Source organism: Haliaeetus albicilla, chromosome 8 (assembly GCF_947461875.1).
Source record: "Haliaeetus albicilla chromosome 8, bHalAlb1.1, whole genome shotgun sequence".
NCBI lineage: Eukaryota > Metazoa > Chordata > Aves > Accipitriformes > Accipitridae > Haliaeetus > Haliaeetus albicilla.
The window spans coordinates 40,848,390-40,871,086 of NC_091490.1; the positions used below are offsets into that span (position 1 = coordinate 40,848,390).

General features: G+C 52.2%; 2 protein-coding genes across 5 annotated transcripts in view; one reads left to right on the plus strand and one right to left on the minus strand.

The window, feature by feature from the left end:
• NRTN (neurturin) overlaps positions 1-12,421 on the plus strand; it is a 24,479-nt gene extending 12,058 nt beyond the window's left edge. Inside the window, exons 2-4 of one of the 4 annotated variants that reach the window (XR_011325891.1) lie at positions 5,751-6,000; positions 7,608-8,976; positions 11,110-12,421. Coding sequence is in view for 2 of the 4 variants with exons in the window: in XM_069790195.1 (XP_069646296.1) it covers positions 5,778-6,000; positions 7,608-8,056 (672 nt within the window). In the remaining 2 variants the exon portion in view is untranslated. Of the gene's footprint in view, positions 1-5,750; positions 6,001-7,607 lie in introns of all 4 variants that reach the window. The other 3 variants (XR_011325890.1, XM_069790195.1, XM_069790196.1) reach the window with 3 other exon arrangements.
• On the minus strand, positions 11,828-22,390 carry LOC104313889 (4-galactosyl-N-acetylglucosaminide 3-alpha-L-fucosyltransferase FUT6-like). Its single transcript, XM_009913079.2, is given in 3 exon segments — positions 11,828-11,907; positions 19,058-19,143; positions 20,543-22,390. Coding segments are annotated over 3 exon segments (1,356 nt in total). The 5' UTR covers positions 21,733-22,390.
• Positions 22,391-22,697: the final 307 nt, after the last annotated feature.

Genomic DNA, 22,697 nt, shown 5'->3' on the forward strand with positions numbered 1-22,697 from the left:
GGCTGTGCTGCTATTTGTTGTTTTTCCTTAAGATTTCCAATTCTTCAGGACACGGAGCGGTTTCTCCTCTGCCTGGAAAGCAGTGAGCCTGGACAGGAGCTGGCTGCAGTGGGGATGAGAGCGGGGCAGGTGACAGCAGAAAAGGCTGCGGGAACAAAGGCTTCATGCCAGAGTGGTTTTAGTGCTGGGCTCCTGTGAAACGGGGCTGGTTTGAGGGCTGTCCAGCAGGGAAGGGTCTTCTGCGGGATTGAGTTTCCCATCTTGGCAGCAGGCACAGTGCGGCTAGACAGTTGTGATTGCATTAATGGATTATCAGGAGAATGCAGGAAAATAGGGAGCTTTCGGGCTGTTGTCCAGAAGAAAAGCTGAGCGCAAACTTTGGCCTTTCATCAAGCTGGGGAGGATCCCCGGGTCCCTACCCGGGATGTAATGCTGCTGCGAGTGCCCAAACCCTGCCAGGACTCAACCGAAAAGCCCCCTCACAGCACACCACGGACACAGACCCATGGATCATGGGTGGCGTGGCTTCAGTGTGTGTATTTTGGGGCTGGAGTAAATGCACAGGTACAGCCTGTGGCAGAGGATGACTCGTAAAGCTGCAATGCCTCGATGGGTTTTGGCTCCCAGAGATGCACGCTAAAAGCCGAGCAGGGTGCCCGGCACAGCCGTACTTGCCTGTTTGCCCTGTGAAAAGAAGGATATTTTTTTTTTTTTGCTGGCAGAGGAGGCTGTGCGAGGACCGGGCATCCTCGGCTGAGACTGCAGCTCTCTGCGAGCCCTCCCGCCCCCTGCACTCGCCATCAGGCCCTTGGCACACCCTCGCAGCCACATTTTTGCACCTACAGCTCCTGTGGCACCCCAAAGCTCCAGGTTTGCTGGCTCCTCCGTCCCCTCCAGAAAGAGGGAGCAAAGCTGGAGCAACCTTGTCCCCCCCCAGCCCGGCATGTGAGCCACTGTATCAGGTTTGGGTGGGAAGGTTTTGGTAGTAGGGGGGGCTACAGGGGTGGCTTCTGTAAGAAGCTGCTAGAACCTTCCCCTATGTCTGATAGAGCCAGTGCCAGCCAGCTCCAAGATGAACCCGCTGCTGGCCAAGGCCGTCAGCGATAGTGGTAGTGCCTCTGGGATAACAGATTTAAGAAGGGAAAAAAGTTGCGGCGGGCACAGAAACGGCAGCCAGAGAGAGGAGCGAGAACATATAAGAGAAACAATCCCGCAGACCCCCAGGTCAGTGAAGAAGGAGGGGGAAGAGGTGCTCCAGGCGCCAGAGCAGAGATTCCCCTGCAGCCCATGGGGAAGACCGTGGTGAGGCAGGCTGTCCCCCTGCAGCCCAGGGAGGTCCACGGTGGAGCAGGGGGATGCCCGAAGGAGGCTGTGACCCCGTGGGAACTCTGCGCTGGAGCAGGCTCCTGGCAGGACCTGTGGACCTGTGGAGAGAGGAGCCCACGCTGGAGCAGGTTTGCTGGCAGGACTTGTGACCCCGCGGGGGACCCACGCTGGAGCAGGCTATGCCTGAAGGACTGCAGCCCGTGGAAGGGACCCACGCTGGAGCAGTTTGTGAAGAACTGCAGCTCATGGGTAGGACTCATGTTGGAGAAGTTTGTGGAGGACTCTGTCCCATGGGAGGGACCCCACAGTGGAGCAGGGGAAGAGTGAGGATTCTTCCCCCTGAAGAGGAAGGAGCAGCAGAGACAAGGTGTGATGAACTGACCCCAGCCCCATCCCCTGTTCCCCGCGCCACTGGGGGGAAGGAGGTGGAGAATTTGGGAGTTGAGTTGAGCCCCGGAAGAAGGGAGGGATGGGAGGAAGGTGTTTTAAGATTTGGTTTTATTTCTCATTACCCTGCTCTGGTTTGATTGGCAATAAATTAAGTTAATTTTCCCCAAGTCGAGTCTGTTTTGCCCATGATGGTAATTGCTGAGGGATCTCTCCCTGTCCTTATCTTGACCCACAAGCCCTTTGTTATTTTTTTCTTTCCACTATCCAGTTGAGGAGGGGAGTGATAGAGCGGCTGAGTGGTGCTTAGTTGCTGGGGTTAAACCCCGACAGCCGCCCACCTCTACCTTGCAGCCAAACCCCGTCCCTACCCAACTGCCCCATCCCCACCCATGCAATACACTTTTTCCAAAATTGCTTTGAGCAAGAGGGATGAGCCACCAGTGTGGATTTAATGGGCAATTTTCCAGGTCTGGGTGCCGGCTGGGGTACCCTGAGTGGCAGGGCTGCCTCCTGGCCCTGGGAACATGGGATATCCATCCTGCCATGGAGCTGATGACACAGGGAGATGGCTGCACCTTTGCGTTGTGGAGTAGCTGCAATGAGACCAGAGCAACAAGCAGCAGCAGCAAGACTCAGCAGCAGCCGTGCCCAGCACTGCACGGTCCAGGCTGGGAAGAGCCTGGTGCTTCCTTGATGGAGCCTTGCTGTGCCAGCGGGAGCAAGACTTGGACTCATCAACACTCACACTAGATATGAGGAAGAAATGTTTTACGATGAGGGTGGAGAAACACTGCCACAGGTTGCCCAGAGAGGTTGTGGATGCCCCATCCCTGGAAATATTCAAGGTCAGATTGAATATGACTCTGAGCAAGCTGCTCTAGTTGAAGGTGTCCCTGCTCATGGCAGGGGGGTTGGACTAGGTGACCTTGAAAGGTCCCTTCCCACCCAAACCATTCTGTGAGTCTATGATTCTATGAACACTTGCCCCACCAGATGCCGAGCAATAGCCATAGGCAACTTTTTCACAGCAGCCTGGCATTGCCAGCAAACACTCGAGATGTGAAAGTTTGGCCCCAGATCCTCTTCCCCATGGGAGCCCAGCATCGCTCAGCATGGCCAGAGCTGTCGCTGAGTCTCGCTGGCTGCCGGCTTCACCCATTTCAGCTCCTTGCAAATGTTTTGCACGCTCGTGTGCAAACCACCGTCTCCGGGCAGCTCAGGGTGCATGGCGCATCCCAGGGCACGGGCACCTTTGCGTACAGGTCTGCACCTGGGGAGGTTTTGGGGATGAGGGATGCAGGATGGGGCTGAGCCAGTGGGGCTGTACCCAATGTGTCCTGAGTGGCAGGAGAGCCCCGCAGCGATGCCTGCAGCGATGGGTCCGAGGGAGCACGTCAAACCCCTTGTGATTATTTATTGTTGCTCAGAGTGGGTTTAAAATACGTAGAAACCAGAAATATGGGAGGGTGCAGCTCGAACATCGTCCTGGGTGAGTCACGGCTGTGATTCCTGTGTGCGTGTGTGTGTGTGTTTTTCCTTTTCCCTCAGCCTGAACTTCAGCTTTCCCCACAGGTTGGCACATGTGGTCTGTGGCTTTTTAGAGCAAGAGAAACTGAAGGCAAAGCCCAGAATTTTTTTTTTTTTTATTGTTTTGCACATTGGAACTACAGTTTTAGTCTTTTGAAAGGTCACCGGCGAGCGGGTGGGGGCCAAAATTACTGGCTGCCGAAATAGGAGGCTTTTTTACGGGACGTGCAGCGAGGCTGAAACCGCTCTCCTAAAATTTTATGGGCTTGCAGTAAGCCAGAGGCCCTTCCTCAGGTGGACGGATCAAGTGTCGCAGCCTTGCTCCGTCGCAGCCCTTTCCTCCCTGGCGCAGGGCGAAGGGGGCTGAGCCCCCCGGGAACAGCTCTGGAGGTGACGATGAAGGTTGAGCTCTAGGTCGTGTGTGATCCCATTGCTGGTCGTCCACCATGGAGTTCACCTCCCAAAATGCCCGAACATCAGCTGCCGAAAGCTGCTTGTCCTCCCGGACAACCAACTGCTGCCGTCCAACACATCACTGCAAGCGGGGTCCCTTCCCCAACTCCAAAACCTGGGCCCTCTGCTTCACCTGAAGCTGCTATTTCTTCACGAGTCCATCATTCCCTAAATTTTGCAAGCTGTCTGAGAACAAACTCGGTCCTTCACCACTTAGCACCTATCCCCATTGCCTTGCCGGGAACTGTTTGATGCCAATGAGCATTTTCGGTGGCTGCTCCCTGCTCCTGCTTTTATCTTAGAGGAGAAATCTGAATTTAAGGCACCTAATTATGATGATGAAAGTAGATGCAAACACACCCAGCGGCCTCCATCACCCTCCCCGTGCCTGCAGGACGAGGAGACCAGCTCGACCTTGGATCCACAGGAGGAGAAGTGGCAGCAGATGGGGACGGCACCGTCCCCCTCCCAGTGCTCCCAGCGCTCCCCACCAGCCGGCTGCAAACTCTCGACCCGACGCACGTTTTGCTGCCGGTGCTTATCGGCGCGGTGTCTCAGCCAGCTCCGCCGCTTTGTACCCCGGCGGGATTTCATGATCTTACCTCCTTATATGGCAAAACTATTCTTTTTCTAGCTTGGCATTGTTTATAGCCCAGTTGAAAATATTTAGACTCTGGCTGGTTTCTACAATTATCTTGTAACCTACAGGGCATATAATTACTGTTAGTTAATGTGCAATTATCTGCATCCCGTAAAATAAAGGGTTGCTGGCGATGAGGCAGCGTTCACAGCCCTTCTTGTTGTTTTCTACAATAACAGTAAAAGCAAACCTGTCAAATTCCATTTTAAAATAAACATTTTTTCCCCTGGTAAATTCTATTTGGCAAATATTGCTAAACTGGGGTTATGGTTTTTTTTTTCCTTCTCTCTTTTTTTTCCCCGGTGGAAAATTTATTTAAAAAGGAGAAATGTTTGGAGTTTGCAAGGAGCTGAAATAAAAAAAGGGGCCAGGAGGCAGCTGCAAGTCCGTGCCGCTTTCCAGAGCCTGTCTTTGATGGGGATTTAATGGCTGCCAGCCCATTGACAGGAGCACAGACCCGATTCCCTGCTGCCCTGCCCGGCTGCAGGGTCAGTTGTAAAATCCCACCAGATCCAGTCTGCTTTGGATGGAGAAAATTGAATGGCGTAAGGTAAGGGCCTGGCTCACCTGTGAGGGAAATGCCAGCGGGGGGGTTTACGCTTTGAAGAAGTGCTGGGCTGCAACCCCGGGTGATCCACGTGGCCGAGGTGCCCCATCCCACCGCAAGCCTTCCAGCTGCGCCAGGACAGTCCAGCCGCCCTGTTCATTTTTCCTGAGGTTTTCATGATTTTGGCTGGGTTTGATGGAGCTGCCGTGTCGGTGCGCCGGAGGGGAGGGATTTGGGCTCCAGTCGAGCATCTGGGTGAGACGATGGCAGGAGCGGACTCGTGGCGCTCCACGCACCTCGCCGAAGGACGGGGACATCAAACCACGCCAGGGCTCAGGGAGGGAGCGGGGAGGACGATGGAGACAGGAGCTCATTCCACTGCTTGCCACATCCCAAAGGGGACGTGCCGGGCAAAGAGGTGTCACAGGCCGGCATGGCATGAGTTTGCCCATCCCTTACTCACAGCTGCCCACTGTGATATCGGCCCCCGGTGCAAGGAAACCTGGCCAGGGCGAGGGGAGGTGGATATCCACCTGCCCAGCCAGGCTGAATGTTGTCGGGGATGGATGGGGCGAGGACACCGACTTGTCCCCATTGCCACCACCAGCCCCGAGCCGCCCTCACCCGCCGTGGCCGATTCCCCTTTGCAGCGCAGCCCTGGGCTGCACCATATCTCTGTGCCTCAGTTTCCCTATTGCAACACTGGACCAGTCTCGGGAGGGTGGAGGGGACGAGATGGAGCCAAGGGGATGCTGGTGGTCCCACGGGAGATGGTCCACCAGCCCGAGCCATGGGGATGGGGGGAGGGAAGAGGGGGCCACGGGTGAAGGCCGCGTAATAAGGATATTTGTTTTGCCTGTTTTGCAGAGTTTCAATGTTCTGACTTGCTCTAAGATGAAGGTATGGAAGTTTGCAGCCATTGCATCGATGCTCCTCAGTTCCATGTTATCCATTTTAGTTTGTAGAGACATGTTCAACGGAAGCCGGAAATACAGCCCCTTGCCTTCCTCGCCATCTTCCTCACGGGCATCCTCCTCCTCCTCCTCCTCCTCGCTGCCAGCTGCTCCGCGGAGATCCCCACGGGCCCTGCAACGCCACAGCTCGCTGCTCACCCAGTGTAAGCTGCTGCACTTCTGCCCCAGGGCCACCATCGCTCCTGTGCCTGCAGGATCCAGCCCCAAAACCCCAGCGGGGCACGCTTTCACCTCGCAAGCAAAGCCCGGCGGGTTTATTCCCTGTTTGCTTTTCTCCGCCGCCATCTCTCGCTTCTGTGCATCCCCTTTATGAGTGGTCAAAGAGGAGCTTGGGGTGCAGCGGGGAGGGCTCGGGGCAGCGAGTGAGGGATCCTACAAAATCACAGCCGCTGGGCACCAAACCTTGGTGCAAGCACATCAGCTCTCCACCTAGGGAAACTGAATGCAAACAGCTCGTCTTAATGCAAAGAAGCTGCTTTTTTAGCTCCAAATATGCTTTTTTAATTTTTTTTTTTTTTTATTTCTGCACTATTTTTACAAACGCAAAATGTCAAACAGGAGCTGAAAACGAGGGGGAACGGCTCCGCTCCGCGGGGAGGCAGCGGCTTCCCCGCAGCACCGCTCGCCCCTTCACGCTGGCAGCATGCTGAAAATCTCCAGCATGTTTGTTTTGATTCCAAACCAGAAGAACTTCTTTTTGGGTTGAAATTTTGAAATCGATGACAAGTTGTCAAATTACACTTTCCTCCGCTTTTCCTGTGCCTCCCCCAGCAGTGAGCTGGACTAACGCTGGCTTTAGGATTAGGACAAAGTTGCCAGTGGTGGTTGGGGACAGTTTGCATGTTGGCTGCTGACCTAGAGGTCTTGGGGTGCAGCCCTTCCACCCAGGCCATAGGGAAACAGTGCAAATATTAAATTTTTTGGTGTTTCTCCTCAATCCCATCACGTCTTTTCTGCAGCATCATCTCTTGGTTGGGATCAGATGGGTTTTCTACTTTTTTTTTTTTTTTTTTTTTTTGCACATTGGGGTGATGCCACCAAGGAGCAGCACTGGCATCTTTAATTCCTGCCGGGATGCTCTTTGCAGGCGCTTCGTCCTTTCGATATTCCCAACCGTGGTGCCAAGCATCCGGCCATGCCGGAGAAGCATGGCTGCCCCATTCCCTGGCCACAGCACCTGGAACCCATGAGCTTGGCAGGAGTTAACTGTGGGTTGGGTTTTTTTCTCCCCTAAATAGTTGACTTTTAAGCATGCACTTGATGTTGTGCAGTGGAAGGGGCTGTTTGGGACAGCTCCAGGCAGGGGAGAGAGCTGGTAGGGAGAAAAAAAGAAAATAGGGCAGAAGAGGGAAAGGGCAAGGAGGGGTTTGGGGGTTTTTTTGCCCTGCCGCCTTTCTGCCCTCACGGGCTGGGGGTGGCTTGGCTGTGCCCACCCTGGGGCTCCCAAGGCCACGGGGATCTCTGGCCTTGGGTTTTAAAGCCTTTGGGCACCTCACGCACATCTCAAAGGCAGCTTCTGGGAGACGCTGCGGTTCGGCCACGCGTTGTCGGGCTGCAGGGATGAATTTTGCAACTGGCGCCGGGCACAGAGGGAGACGAGGGGACAGCCACCCGCCCCGGGGGACCTCCATCCTGGAGGACATCCACCTTCCCCAGGGGATTTCCATCCTGGGGGACAGCCACCCGCCCCCCCCGGGGAACATCCACCACCCCTGGGGACAGCCGCTAACGTCCTCCCCTTCTCTTGCAGACAGCAGCTTGCTGGAGAGCTACACGGAGGGGGAGATCCGGCAGCTGATTTCGGCGCTGGTGGAGCGTTACAGCCAGGCCATGAACTCGGGGGGCCACGAGCTGCCGCTCTTCCCCCGGACGGGCAGCCGGAGGAAGCGCGCCCGCGCTCGCCACAAACCCTGCGCCCTGAAGGAGCTGGAGGTGAGCGTCAGCGAGCTGGGCCTGGGCTACGAGTCGGATGAGACGGTGCTTTTCCGCTACTGCAGCGGCACCTGCGAGGCGGCCGTCCGGAGCTACGACCTCTCGCTGAAAAGCATGAGGAGCAGGAGGAAGATCAAGAAGGAAAAGGTCCGGGCTCGACCCTGCTGCCGGCCGCTGGCCTACGACGACGACGTCTCCTTCCTGGACGCCTACAACCGCTACTACACCGTCAACGAGCTCTCGGCCAAGGAGTGCGGCTGCGTGTGAAGGGCCGGGGCCACCCCCCCGGGAGAGGCGATGCCCCGGCCCCGAAATCCCGCTGGCCGCCAGGCAGAGGGACCGGGGGCTGCGGTGGGGGGAGAGGGACGGGCCCCCAGCCCTCCGGCCGGAGGAGGAGAGACTGAGCTGCCGGCGCGTCCCTCGGCGTTACCGTCCCGCTCGCCGCACAGAACTAGAGACGTGGTTGTCGGGTGCCGGCAGAGGCTGCGGTTGTTGGAGCGGTGACGGCCGCTTGCGGCTGTTGTCCCCGCCAGGGGTTGGCCCGGGGGTCCCTGTCGGCCCCTCCGGAGGGTGACGGTGGGCGTGCGACATGCACGGGGCACGTTCTACGCTCGGGGTGCGCCGAGGCGCATCCTACGTCACAGGTACAGGTCGCATTATTGCCAGCGGCGAGGGCGCTGCACGCGGCGGAGGTGACGGGCGCGTGTGTTTTTGTGCGCAGAGGGTGTTGTGCGGGTGTTGCTCTATACGGCACGGCGCCGGTGGGTTTGCCAGGGTTTTCGTGACCGTCACGCCGGGGTCCCTGCACCGCCAGGGGCAATTCGGCGCCCCAAATCCCCGTGTTTGGGAGCAGGGAGGCATCAACAGTGGTTTGCGCTCGGGGGAAAAGGCTCTGGCTCCGCTCCCCGCACCCGCTCGTGCCCCCTTTGCCGTCGCCTCGCTCCCTGCAGCCCTGGGCTTTTCTTCTTAAAACTCGCGATAATCTGAAGTAACTGGATTAACCTCCCATCCTCCCCCTGCGGGCAGCCAGGCTGGAGACCTGCCACCGCCAGGGAGGTGACAGAGCCTCACGAGGCCACCAGCGAAGCCACGGCACTCGCAGCCCTCCGCCAGGTTTGCAGAGCGGGTAGGAGCATCCGCGGTTCGGCATCCCCCGAAAGCCGGACCAGCTCTCCCGGCCATAGCATGTGAGTATTGCCCATCGCCTCGGCGGGGCTTGAATCGTGCAGGAGAGGGGACTCAGGCCTGGGGTTTGGCTCCGGTTCGCATTTACAGCAGTGTCACTCTTGTTTACTCTGCGGAGAAATAAATGAGACCGCAGACTTTTGCATTTTCTGGGCAGGCTATATTTGTTGCCTGGGATTGATGGGTTTTCTCCCGTTGGCCCTCTTCCCAGAAAAAGCAAATCATAAACAGAAGGAGAATATTGGTGTCATGTCCTGGGCATTAACCAACGCGAGGGAAAATGCTCCGCTTGCCGCCCCCCAGTCGCAACGGTGTCCCAGCTCCTCGGTCCAGCTAAATAGGGGAAAAAAAATCGCATGCACCTCCATCCCAGCATGGTAGCGGTAAGGAGTGCTTGTATAGGTGACCACCACAGCTGAGGGATGCTGCTGCAGGATTTCGGGGAGCAGGTCGGCATCCCCCGGGCTAGGACAGCTCAGTTTGGGATGGGAGACACCTCTCCCCCTTGCATCTTCCGTGGGCGACCAGCAGCACTCCCGACCTCTGCAAAGGGCCAGGCTGGTGGGGTTTTTTTTCTTGCTTTTCATCCAAATGCCGCTCTTGGCTGAGTGGAGCCAGGATGTAGTGAAGCAATATAAACACCATCCTTCAGCAGGGCTGGCCGCACACCCAGCGTCCCCAGGAAAGCAGCCTGCACTCTGTAACACAGAGTTTCCCCGTCACTGTTGGGAAAGGGAGAAGACAGCCGTGGGTGCGGGGTGTGAAACCCGTCCGTGGGGCATTGCACACGCTGGTGAACTGGCAAGGGCTGACGAACCTGCACCCCGGGGGATGCAAAAGCTGCTGAGCCCAAACTCGAGCCACGCTGCAGGTGCACGGAGCTCCCAAAACAGCTTTGCAAGGTGCGGCAGCACCACGAGGGAGAGTTTGGACGGAAATTAAAAAGATGGCCCAAAATAAGCAGCTGGGGGATGTGCAGTGGGAGCAGGATGGGGACAGCAGATGGGCAGCCGTCAGCGTGATCCACGCCGTGCTCACGGCAGATAAGCAGCTCACTCTTGACTTTAAAAAAAAAAAAGCACCCAAATCTAATAATAATAACTGCACTCTCAAGGGCTTGGGTGCTTTCCAGTTCTCACTACGATAAAACTAAAATTAGTTTTGTTGCAGAAGCCTCCAGTAAAAAAAAAAAAAGGAACTAGAGCAATAAAGCAAGGTAAGGTGTTGCAGAAGCAGTGCAGGAGCAGGCACCGGCGGAGGAGGATTTACAGCTGGTTTTCCTGAAGTTGCCTCCACTTGTGTTCCCCTGAACCCAAGGAGGTGGCTGGGAGATGTCAGAGCTGCTGCATTTCCCCAAGGGGGTGTTTGCACCCTGGTTTGGGCATTTTTTTACAATATCTAGGGATTTAGGGTGCTGTGATTTGCAGATACCCAGAAGAGCACGTGAGAGGGCTGATGGCTCTCCCGGCCCAAGGGAACCTCCTCTCACCAGGGTCTTGCTGGGAGCAGTGGGGAGGTGAGGGGGCTCAGGAGCAGGCGGAGGGTGCTCGGGCACCCCAGACCCACTCTCGTACTTTCCAGCTGCAAAACACCCCCAGGTGCACCCACGTACAGCACAAATCCAGCTTGCAACCCCCCAAAACAGGCGCCCTGGGAAAAAAAAAAAAAACAACAATGCAATGTGTGTGTTACAAACCAACGTGAATAGCTCCAATTAATCTTTTTTTTGTCTTTTTTTCTTTCACCCTGCTGGCAGCTGAGCACCGGCCTGTGCAGAGGTGCAGGGGAAGTGCCTGACGTCTGCCGCTGCTGGCGTGGCGGCTGAGCACGCTGCGCCTGCTTTTTTTTTTTTTTTTTTTTTTTGGGGTGCAGCTGGGTTGCAGCTGGGATTTGCAACCACAAAACTCCCTGACCAGGTTTTGGCATCGCAGCCGTGGCCAAAGGATGGCTTTTGCTTGCATGTCTTCTTTCGTGCATCTCACTCGGGGCCCGTCTTCTGCATGAAGCTCCTTCAGCTCCGCTGCAGGAACGTTGCTCAAGCCGTGCTGTCCTGCACCGCTTCGCTGCCGCCTGGGCATGGAAATGTGGTTCCAATAGAAAGGCTGATATTTCCCTAATGCTTTCCATTTCTACAGCCCTTTCTGCTGTAATAGGAGCTGGAGCTGTCCGGAAGAATGTCTACAATGCAGAAAGGGCAAAAAAGGATGGAAAATTCCCTACTCAAAGCTACAGCAAAATCTCATCTGGCTCCTTCCTCATCATCCCATGCGTTATTTAATGTTAATAATAATAAACAGTGTGCAACATCTGTCGGGGGGATGTTTTTAGGCTGGGGTTTTTTTGCAGCTTGCCTATCTGTTGCTGCAGCTTTGCTGTTTGCAGCAGCATCACTCCCCAGGAGATGAGGGTGTTTCACAGCGTTTGAAAAATCAGGGGGTTTGGAAACACAAGGAGATGTTTAAAACCGTTCTCGTGGTTGTGACAAGGCAAAATATGAGTGTTATGTTATCCCGGCTCTCCGACAATGAGTTATGGGATGTTTCATTGTGTTTTACTATACACATCTATATACGTACGCGCCTGTGTTTGTGTAACGCTGGCCGGTGCCGGAGGCGGCCGAAGCTCCAGCTCTGGCTGGGATCCACCCGTCACTCGCATCAGTTGGGATCCCATTTGCTGACATGGTCTCACTCCCGATTTGGTATCTGTGAGGGGGAAATGGGTCTAACATCATTGTTTCCACTCGATGAAAGCACTCGCAAAGGGAGAGTTCCTTATTTAAACAGGTCCAGAAACTTGCTGGGAAGAAATCACTTTCCCAATTTATCAAGACAAATTATTTTTCGGTGGTATTCAAAACCTCAGCCTTCTTCCCTTCGTAAATAGGGCTACCACATGTTTTTGTTCTTGGTTAAACAAGGCGTAGCTTCAAACTTGAGGCCCAAGAGGAGGGGGAAAAAAGAAAAAAGGAAAAAAAGGAAAAAAAAAAAAGAAAAAAAGAAAAAAGGCGACTTGTTTCACTGCCGTCGGCAGGAGCAGGGTGGGAGCGCACGGTCCAGCCCACGGCTCTGCTCGGCACCATCCAGATAAATCCATTTCCCGTCCGGTATTGTCGGGTCTGACCGACCATCTGCAGAAGTTGATGCAATGCATCTATATTTTAGATACTCTCTATTTATTCGAAGTAACTTATGTTATTTATTTAGATACCATAGTGTGCCATCTACGTAATGCGTTCTTTCTCTCTCTCTTTTTTTTTTTTAATTTTATTTATTGATCCAAATGGTGCCAAGTGCAGTTTACATTTATTACATTTTTACCATTTATTCTGAACGTTGGGATAAAAAAAGTGCAGTATGATATTATTTTTTTTAAACAAACATAAACTCGGGTGTGATGCTGTTACATACTCACGACAAAGTGAAAATAAAATGAGGATTGTATTGATTTCTCGCTGGTTATCGTCTTTCACTGCTGCCTGTGGGTAAGTGATGGTAGAGTGATGTTATGTCCTCAACATGGGGATGGGGATGGCCAGGGAAATGGGAAATTTGGGTTTTCTTTTGGGAGAGCAAAGAGGGTCCATGTGGCTGGCTGCAGGCTGAAGGATGGCAGGAGTTTGGCTTTATTTTCCAGTTTCCTGCAGAACCCTCCATGCAGACCTGCAAACAGCCCCATTGCTTTCATTTTCATCTCCTGCAAAACTATATTTATGCAAACCAATGATTTGAGACATTATCAAGGCTGGGTCATTGCCTGCAAGGATCTGGGCTGGTTTAGCCACAGAAATAATTCTCTTTGCCGCCTTCTTGTAAAGGCTCTTCCAGTTGGGTTGGCTCAAAGACATGCCAATTCTGGCAAAATCACATTAAAAAAAAAGAAAAGAAAAAGAAAACGCAAGGTTTTGATAAGGTCAGCCAGAAAAAAAGTGTCAGTTGCTCATCTGGAAGCAGTGCTGAGTTTAGAAATTTATTTTATTTTATAGGGAAAACATCTCAAAGTCAGCAGCAGGCATTGGCTGGGGTTTTGTTGCTCTTCTTATTGGGATGATTATGGTAGTTAATATTTCGTTTTGGGTGAAATGTTGCAATTTGAAAGCCCAGCCAAGTTCAGGACACAAAACACTTTTCAAAGCTGTGGAAAATGGAAGTGTTGGCACCAATGCTGCCGCCGCACATGCACCAGTCCCACCCCAGCTCCTTCTCCCTGCTACTGGTTTCCAGTAGCTCCGCAGGGGACAAAAGCCAGAGGCAACCTGCTGTTTAAGCCCCATTTTAGCACACATTAACCCCATTTAACAGACATTGACCCCTTTAAACGTGCATTGCCCCCATTCAACATGTGCTACCCCCCAGTTAGCACACTATCTCCAGTTAACACACATTACCCCCCCATTTAACACCATTAACCCCACTGAAAACACATTACCCCCAATTAACAGATATTACCCGTCTTAAGACACATTACGGCATTTAATGTGCAGAGCATCAGTCCCTGATGCAGGAAAATGCCTGCATCCTTGTCCTTTAAAAGCATTACTCCCCACCCCAGTCTGTCTAGAAAAATATGATTTTTTTTTTTTTTTTCCACTGAAAAATAAGCTGGAACTATCTAGTGTCCATGGTGAGAGTGGGTACAAGCTCTTGCATTTGTTTGCAAAACATCCCATTTGGAGTGAAGGCAGAGAGCTGTCCCGCTGCTCTGCCGGGCTTGGCACTGGACAGCGGGGAACAACTGGGAAAAAAAAAAAAAAAAAAAGAAGCTAAAATGCTTTTGAACCACAAAGGTTTATAGTGTTTTTTTGGGAATGGAAAAAAAGGTCTGTTTATATTCCCCCTTCATGCCACCCAGAGGCCTGACAGCCGTGGACGGCTCGTGGCCGAGTCAAACATTCGCGCTCGAAGCTCCACTTTGTAAATATTTTATGAAGCATCTTTTGAGACTCATAAATCTTCGCATGTGCGCACGCATGCGTGCATGTGTGTACGTGTGCACGCGCACTCCAGAAACTAAGAAAAGCTGCGATCCTGCTGCCAGCCTGTCCAAAAAAAAAAAAAAAAAAAAAAAAAAGAGGACAAACTGAAGTTTTAATGACCAAATTGGAGAGGGCTGCTTGGAAAATCTGACTCCTCCAAGAGCACAAAAAAAAATAGAAAGAAAACAACAGTTGCAGGCAACAGCATGAAGCCAGAACATGCTGCCGGGCTGGGGCCAGGATGATTTTGGGTGCAATTTTTTGGAGATGAGGTGCACATTGCCAACTTTCATAGTGTAAATGGGAGATTTTCACGGGCTGGTGCTTGCTTTAAAGCCTCAGCTTAAAAATCCCAGCTCTCAAATGACGTTCTGTATTCATTTTTTCATTTTTAAATGGAAAAAGTAACAGGCGGGAACTGGGATGCTGAGAGTGCTCAACCCCACCGCTCAGTTTGAGCTTCTCAGAATTACCTCCCCGTAAGAAAAACCATGGGAAAATAAACCCAGCCCGACTTCAAACTGGGAAACACGACATAAAAGTGACGACAAGACTGTGGAGTTTGCAAGTCTTAAAAAACCCCAAAACCCAAACCCATATATATGGTGATTTCTCTCCCAATATCTCTGGTAGTACTACGAAAAATGTGAAGCCCAGGAACAACAATATTCGTTGCTTCAGCTGCTGCTGGGGTTTTGCCACAAGAGAAGGAGGGAGCTCGGTGGTGCTGGACAGCCGTGGAGAACACAGAGGTTTAAGAGTTTCACATTCCCCCTCCCAGCCTCACTGGACAAAATGAGGAGCAGGTTTCCAAAGCACGGGGGGTATCTGCCTGTAGGCTAAGGAAAGCTGGAAATAATTGAGTTTACAGAGTTGGTTCAGGCACCTTCACATACCCAGAAGGACAAAGTCAGTGATGATGGAACTCTGGAGCTTGTAAGGCTCCAGCTGCTGTTTTCAAGATTTTGGTGTACCTGAGCCTTTTCTCCTCCCTTCCCCAAATGCAAAGCTCTGCTGAGCCGGGCTTGGTGAGGATTTGTGTTTCTCCTCTTGTGCGTCTCATCTCGGCTCCCCTCCGGCCCTGGTGTCTCTGCAGAGCAGAAGTCAGACACTGCTCCAAAAACTCCATTTTCAACATTATTATCTCCCTGGTTTCCCATGGGGAGCAGCCTCTTTCTCACCTCTTGGGGAAATACTCCTGTAAAACTTGCCCCTGCTCTGCTTTTTGGACCATCTCTGCCCAAAAGCATCAGCTGGGAACACTTCAGCCTGCCTCCTACCCCCTTTGGGTAAAAAGACAAGAGTTTTGGGGGCAAATGGGGTGTTTTCACATGTTCTCTGCGAGGGACTGAAGCAGCCCCTTATGCTGGTGTCACCAACTGGGTTTGGAGGGGGAACCCCATTTTGGCAAGGAGGCTGCAAACCCCAGCACCGGTGTTTCGGGAAAAGACGGACTGTGACTTCTGAGTGCAGTCTCCCAGTCCCGGGCCCCCGCGGAGCAGCCATCCAGATGTTTCTCTCGATGAAGTCCTCCCTTACAGAGTTTCCCGAGTGCGGTGTCAGCTTTCCCATCCTCTAACGAAATCAGCCTGTGTGTGGCTCCGTGTCGCCCACAGGCATCCCTTCTCCAGGCCATGGCAGCACTGAGCTGCTGCTTAGAGGAGAGGAAGGAAGGTTTAATGTGATATTTTTGTCCTGCCAAACCCACGTCCCCTCCTCAAGGACCAAGGCTTAAGCCTGGCTGGGTGCAAGCTCCTCACACCCCATGGTCTGCCCAGCCCTGAATGTTTCAGTGGAACTAAAATTCATATTTTAGTCACCCTCTCGAAGGCTGCAGCACAATTTGGGGGATGAAGGTGAGGTCAATTCATAGATATGCCCCCTGCATATTTATTTTGCTTTTGCTCCTGCAGCCTCGAAGGCTGGCCAACCTCGGGGTCAGCTCTCCCCAGGGCTCCCAGGTCCCCAAATAGCCCTTGGACCCAGGAGAGAGATGAGGCTGATGAGCCTGGCTGGCCTTGACCTGCCAAAATAACCCCAGGCTCAAGTGCAAAAGGAGAGAGAGCCAATAACCCTGGTGCTGCCCTTACCCAGTTAAAAGAGTCCAAAAACCTGTAGGACTTGTCTCTTTTTAATAGGTGTTAAATGGCTCCAGGTCTTGGAAGCAAAGGGAATCAGACTTGGGAGGCTGGCAAGAGAAAACTGGGGATTTCTTGCAGCTGTTTCGCTGAGCAGGTGCTCCCAAAATGCTCCCCCACCACAGCTGGAGAGGCTGCAGCAGCAGGCAGCATTAGCAGCGATGGATAAATTATGTTTGCTTTCCCCATAGTTGGAAAAGGGGTTTTCCGCAAGGGTAAATAGCCCAAATTTGGGAGAATTTGCCCTCTCTGCATGCGAGATGTCTACTAAATGGATGTGTCAAGCCCTGTCCCCATGGTCCCCTATGCCAAGGAGCCCAAAGCTCTTTGGGGTGCCCTCCTGCCATTCAATGTCCCACTTCATCCATGTCCCAGCCCCTTGCATCATAGCACACAGCCACTTCAAGGCTAGCCACTGCTCTAAGGTGTGTGTTGCCTGCCATCGGCCATGGAAATTGATCTGCTTTGCAGAAATATTCCTCGTTCTACTTGAGAGAAAACGCTCCCTAGCCTGGGGCTTCACTTCAGCATTTTCATCGGGGAGCTTTTCAAATTTGGAAAGGCATTTCTTTCCACTTAAAAAAATACCCTGAGTTTCAGTCTGGCTCTTCCCACCCCTCAGCACGTGATTTATGTGTTTCAGGTTGACCTCAACTGAAAATTTCCAAATTTAATTTTTTTTGTGCTCCCCTGACAAACCCCTAGCATTTGCTTTGAATTCAGTCTCTTTCCTTCTCCTCTTCCCTGCAGCCGGCTCCCTTCCCAGTCCTACGCCAGAGGGGTTTTCCCCATCCAGCCTCTTCACAGCACAATGGTGCAAAAACATTGGTGTTTCCTTGTTCCCAGAGTGCATCGACACCAAAGTGTGGCGTTCCCAGAAAATGTCACCAGTGCCAGCTCTGATGGGGCCCATCTGCATGGCGAGGCATCTCAGCCTGGGGTGGTTGGGCAGGCTTCAACCGTGCAGCCTGCCTACCTTGTGTAGGCTTTGGGGAGGTTTCTTTTTCCCCCAGTTTTTCTGTAACTTGGGGATGTCCTAGACCAATGGGTGGGGGAATATTTTTCCACTGAAAGGCTCTTAATGAAGTTTTCTTCTGGGAATTTGTCCTGTCACTCTCTGAACCGGTGCAAACCTGTAATTTCAGCTGCTCACGGGGCAGCATTGTCCCTTCACCTGGAGCTCCTCTGCAAACCGACCTGAGTGAGGGTCTAAAGCAACCTGCTTCATACTGCTGGTCTGGATGGGTTTCCCAAACCTCTGCTACTGCCTAACATTTTGTGCTGGATAGAAACATTGATCGCTTGACAGGCTGAGGCAGCTAGAAGGAAGTTTAACCCACAGCCATTCACAGTCTGCGCGGAAGGGAGGGATGGAGAGCAGCAAAGGCTCTGGCTGTGCCCAGCCACATCGCCTTCCTTGCTTGGCTGTGACAGCAGTGTTGCTCCTGGATAAGAAAAGATTCAGTCATTTCTGGAGTCAATTCTCTCTCCCCTTTGGTATCTAATCTAGTGCCTTCCTCAGAAATGAGAGATTTTCTTCTTACCTTTGAAGTTGAAATCAGGTTGAAGGTAAGAGCATGAGGTACACGAATTGCACTATACATGTATACAGATTATACATGCTCTAGTACTCAAAAAGGCATGCAAAAGAGCCAAACTAATGAAACCTTTCTAATGACATTGCTGCATTGTAATTTGCCACTCAATCTGCTTTGATAACATGCTGTTGATAATATTTACTTCCTGGTAGTGTGTTTATTAAGGAGAATTTCAGAGCCCAGGGTGCGTTTCCTTCTGGAGGAGCATGGGCAGTCTTGAGCCCAATCCAAATGACAGGGTCAGGGGCTACACAAAAACAAGTCTTGAGGGGGGTGGACCGAAGCTCCTGTTCACAAGCATTTACTTCCCTGGTGTGAACCTGCAGGTCGCTCAAAGGAGTGAGATCCAAGCTGGAACTGAATTGCGTGTTTATTAAGATGTCTATTTAATGCACTGGGTGATCTCAGTAAACACCAAGTCTCCAACGGGACTGAAACTGGGCTCCCTGCCATTGCACGGCCACTTGCTCTGCACCCGGCAAATGCCACCTTGTATACTTGGAAACCCTGTTGGCCAAGGCAGCTGCATATCTGCAGTCGCCCACTGCTGCAAGAGGCATCTAAACACCCTGGAGACAGTGGCCCTGCCCTGACACATCTTGCATTGCCACCTCCCAGGAACTCCTCTTCCCTGCAGTATGTCCTTTCAAAACAGGCTAAAGAAAAATATTTCAGGTGAACTGAATGTGTTCATGGGGTTTTACACTGTGGTTTCTTCCTGGGAAGACTTTTTATGACATTGGCTAAAGCCAAGAGCAAGCTCCTCTTGGCTGCATTCATGCATGCGGCATGGGTTGTCTCTAGCAGCTCCTAGAAATTTGCTCCATCACTGCTCAGTTTAATCAACCACTCTGTTTGGTAATCGTTTTTGCTGGCAATGCCAGCAAAAGGCAGCTCTGGAGGCCAATGCTCAAAGCTGGTCTTCCCAATGGAAGTCTCAAGGTGGAAGGATTTAGCTCAGGGACAGGCATCATCTTCCAAATCTAGCAGGAGCCATGAAACAAATGACCGTCCATCCCAACTACCCAGTGCCACCCATTGATGGGAAAAGACTGTTCATAGAGCTCACCTGCAGAATATTATTTATTCCTTATCCACATCCATATCAGTTCAATCAGTAGTGTTAAAATCTTAAATTTCTCCAGCTGCTCTGAACTGAACTGGCTCTAAAGATGGGAAGAGCACCAGGGTCAGTTGATGAGATCCCAGGAGCTACACGCTAAAGGAGGAGAGATGTCTACAGGCAGACAAGGCAGAGCCAAAAGCATGGATAATTATTTGGCAATAAATCCCGACGCCTCCCAAATTTATTGCTCTTCTTTGAAGCAGCCAGCAAGCACATGGCTAAGGAAGACGTGGCACCTCTTTCTACCTGAATTTCCAAAGGGGTTCACTAAGGTCCAGCAAGGGCTCTTCAAGAAACTAAGCAGCCTCAGGAAGGTGTCGTCTAGGCAGGTACTGTTAGGAGGACAGGAAAAAGATGGGAGGGATAAAGGTTCAGATTTCAGAGTGAAGGATTTGTTCTTAGGTTTGTGCTGATCAATGTATTCAACCAATCTGCAAAGCAGAAAAAAAACAAGGTGGCAAAGGTTGCTTACGAAAATAAGGGACTCGCAATGCTAAAGACAAGGTCTTGCTGATGGTCCTTCTATAGAATGACTGCAGGAGGAAACGCAGAGGGAATTCTTTGGAAATGTTTGCTAAATGCTGCTGATGGAGAAAACAATTGCATCTCTGTATACATTGCTGGACTCTGAGCTGATTTTCCTCATGGAAACATCCTGAGGTCAGGACAAACCTTTGAGAAGCACAGCTCAGGGATCAGTAGCAGTCAGGAAAACAAACTGAATGTCCAGAGGTATCGGCAAGGAGCCTGGAAGGGCACAGCTGTGTCTGCTGACTCCATGCAATGGGGCTCCCCAACCTGAAAAGGAAACTATTTCTGGTGATATGACCTGAACAGCAACAGGAAGCTCAAGAAAAGCCAATTATTCACTGTTTTTAAACACGTGGCCTAGAGGCATCAGCCAATGCCAAAAGTTGCAATGTTCGAGGCACGGAGGAGGAGGTAGCTCATCACGTGCTGGTCCTGAGCGTCTCCTTGCCACAGGGTGCTGCAGGCACTAAAACTTACAGTTCTTTCAGGGGCATTCTTGGCACCCCACATCTTACCTGCACCAGTCTGCTGCTGTCAGAGCCCTCCTCAAACCCACACTGTCTTGCTAACCTGTCTAAAAAACAGCCTTGTAAAATAAATTGAGTTGTTTTCTGCCCATTTAGCATCCTGATGCAGCACTCCAAAGGCAGTCAGGGTGAGCCCGAAGCAGAGCAAGGGCAGGACTGGGGCTGCAGGGCTGGGAGAGAGGAGGGCAGCCAGTTCTCCTGCAGCAGCAGGTGCGGCCACCCCTTCAAGCCGCAGCTTTGCAAAGTACAAAGTCCTTGAAACAGGTTTATGCTAAGTATTGCTATTTCACCTTCCCCTCTTGGCCACTTGCTTCGGCTCTCCAACCTGTGGAGCTGATCCAGAATTGTTTGCAGACACTGAAGGTGAACTTCTCCAAAGACCAAGCTGCAGCCAGCATAACAAGTTGTTCAGGTAATTAACAGATCAAAAAAACCCCCAATGTGCTACTCTATCTGACAGTCTATTCTCCAGTAAGACAAAGACGTACAAACACCTAATTGCTTCTGTGTCCTTGTTCACTTCAAAGCTCCTCTTGTCCCTCCATTTCCATCAATTCAATCATCCCAGGAAATTGCAACTCACCAGCAAGAACAAAAAGATTGCAGCACAGCAGAGAGCTGAGTAAACAGCAGTTACACGAACCACTCAGACAGATCAGGCACAACCTGGTACCTGGCCTCTGTTGCCTGCAAGAAGTGACAAGCTTTGCAGACGTGCAGGCCCCAGCTGTCTCCCACTATGGGTTTCAACCACTTGCGCCATTGGAAGTAGCGCTGGTATCTCTCAGTGTCCCTACTCAGCTCCCAGAGGTACTGCGCCAGGTCCTCAGCGCTGGCAAAGTCATTGACATGGATGAAGGAGTCAGGGGGCAAGAAGCGCTCGTAGTTTTCTCGAGGAGGCCCCAGCACAACAGGGACGGTGCCAGAGGACAAGGCGTTCCTCCAGAGCTTCTCGGTGATGTAGTCTTCATGCTGTGAGTTCTCGAAAGCCAGGTAGAAGTTGTACTGGGACACAGTGGGAAGGAGCTTGTCCCAGGGCAGGGGCAAGTGATGCTGCCCGTAGACATCCACAGCAATGTGTTTCTTCAGCTCCTGGTAGTACTTTACTCGGTGGGAGCCTTCTCTCCAGTTGCTGACTACCCAGGCCACCAGCTTGGTCTTGGGTGGGATGCTGAGGGGCTGAGGCTGGCCAAGGAGCTGCAGCTCCCCATAAGGGGTGAAGATGTCCGAGTCCCTCCGGTAAGACATGGTGAGGTTGAAGAGGTTGCCCATAGCACCTAAGTTTGGAGAGTGACTTGGGGACTCCAAGTTGAACCAGATCCAGCGCTGGGATGGGAGTCTGGGGATCTGGGCCAGCCCCTCCGTGTCCCCGCACACATCCCTGTGATGCATAATCACAGCATCAGCCTTTTGGGACCAGCTGCGGTTGACAGTGAAATGGCAGTCCGGGATGCTGTAGAGCTCTGAGCAGTTTATGAAGTTAAAGTGTTGCCCAAAGGGCCACTTCCACAGCAGGATGGTCAGCCTGTGTTCACCCTTTGGTGGGGTGCTGGTATTTCCAGCATGGGCTCTTTGTGCAGAGGGATTGGAATTGTAATGCTCTGGCTTGGGAGTCCTGAACTGGTGAAGAGAAACAAAGAGACAGGAGCTGAAGATGAAGCTGCAGAGCAGGAAGATGAGGAGTTTCTTGCAGGAGATCTTCCTCCCTTCCATGAGCTCCATGAATGGATCTGCAAACACCACAGACAGGACAACAAGTGACGGGTGCCCAGTGACCCCAGCAGGGAGGTGGCTCTGGGTACCCAGTTTGGCAGGGAGGTACGCACAGGGGCTCAGGGGACAGCGTGAAGACTTGCAGTACATTTACCTCCAGCCACCTCTTCACAGAAAGAAAGGTCGCCTGCAGCGCGCCATGCACAAGGCGCTCACACACACGCTGGCCCACGGGCCGCGGCCACCTCTCCACAGACCCCTCCATCACCACCCACTCCCTTGCTCCATCATCCCCTTCTTCCCTCCCTTCGTTTCCCCGAAGCGCCGCGAGCTGCCCATGGCGGGTTCCTCAGGACACGCGGTGGCCTGCTGCATCATGGGGAGGCGTCACCTCAGGGACCCTGGAAGGGGCAGAAATGCCACAGGTACCACTGACAGACACGGGGAGGAGCCACAGCCACCCCGCCTGCCAGCTTCTGCCAGAAATCCTGCCCCCTCCCAGCAGCCTTAGGGCTGTGCTCTGTTGTGATTGGCTAGCAGGAGCAGCCACCCCTCCCGGTTTACCTGGAAGTACATCAGACCCAGTCAGCCTTTGGTCTCCCTCGGGCTGCCATTTTGGTTTGGCAGCCATTTTAGGACAGGGTGCCACCGTCATATGGCAGGGAGCTGCCTGCTTTTTTAGACATCATGCTGCTCTGCGATTGGCTGGCAGCCATTTCTTGACACCGTCCTACCCACACGGTCTCAGGCAGCCTTTTGATCGGCTGGCAGGACTATCTACCAGTGTAGCCTGAAGTACATGAGAAAAAGACCGCCACGTCCTCTCCCCAGGGAGACCACCACTTTTGACGGTGTCGTTGCCCCACATGTTCTCAGGCAGCCCTGTCATTGGCTGCCCGCTTCCTTTGGAGTGGGAAATGCTCATAAATAAAATATAAAATATATAAATAAATAAAATAATAAAAATATATACCTTTATCTACTGTATATAGCATATAAATGTATATTTTGTGCTTCTATACAATATATAGAAGTATACATAAAGGAGTGTACAAATATGTATAATTTTTTTTTTATTTAGATGTGGATATATGTGTTTTATATATTCTTCTATA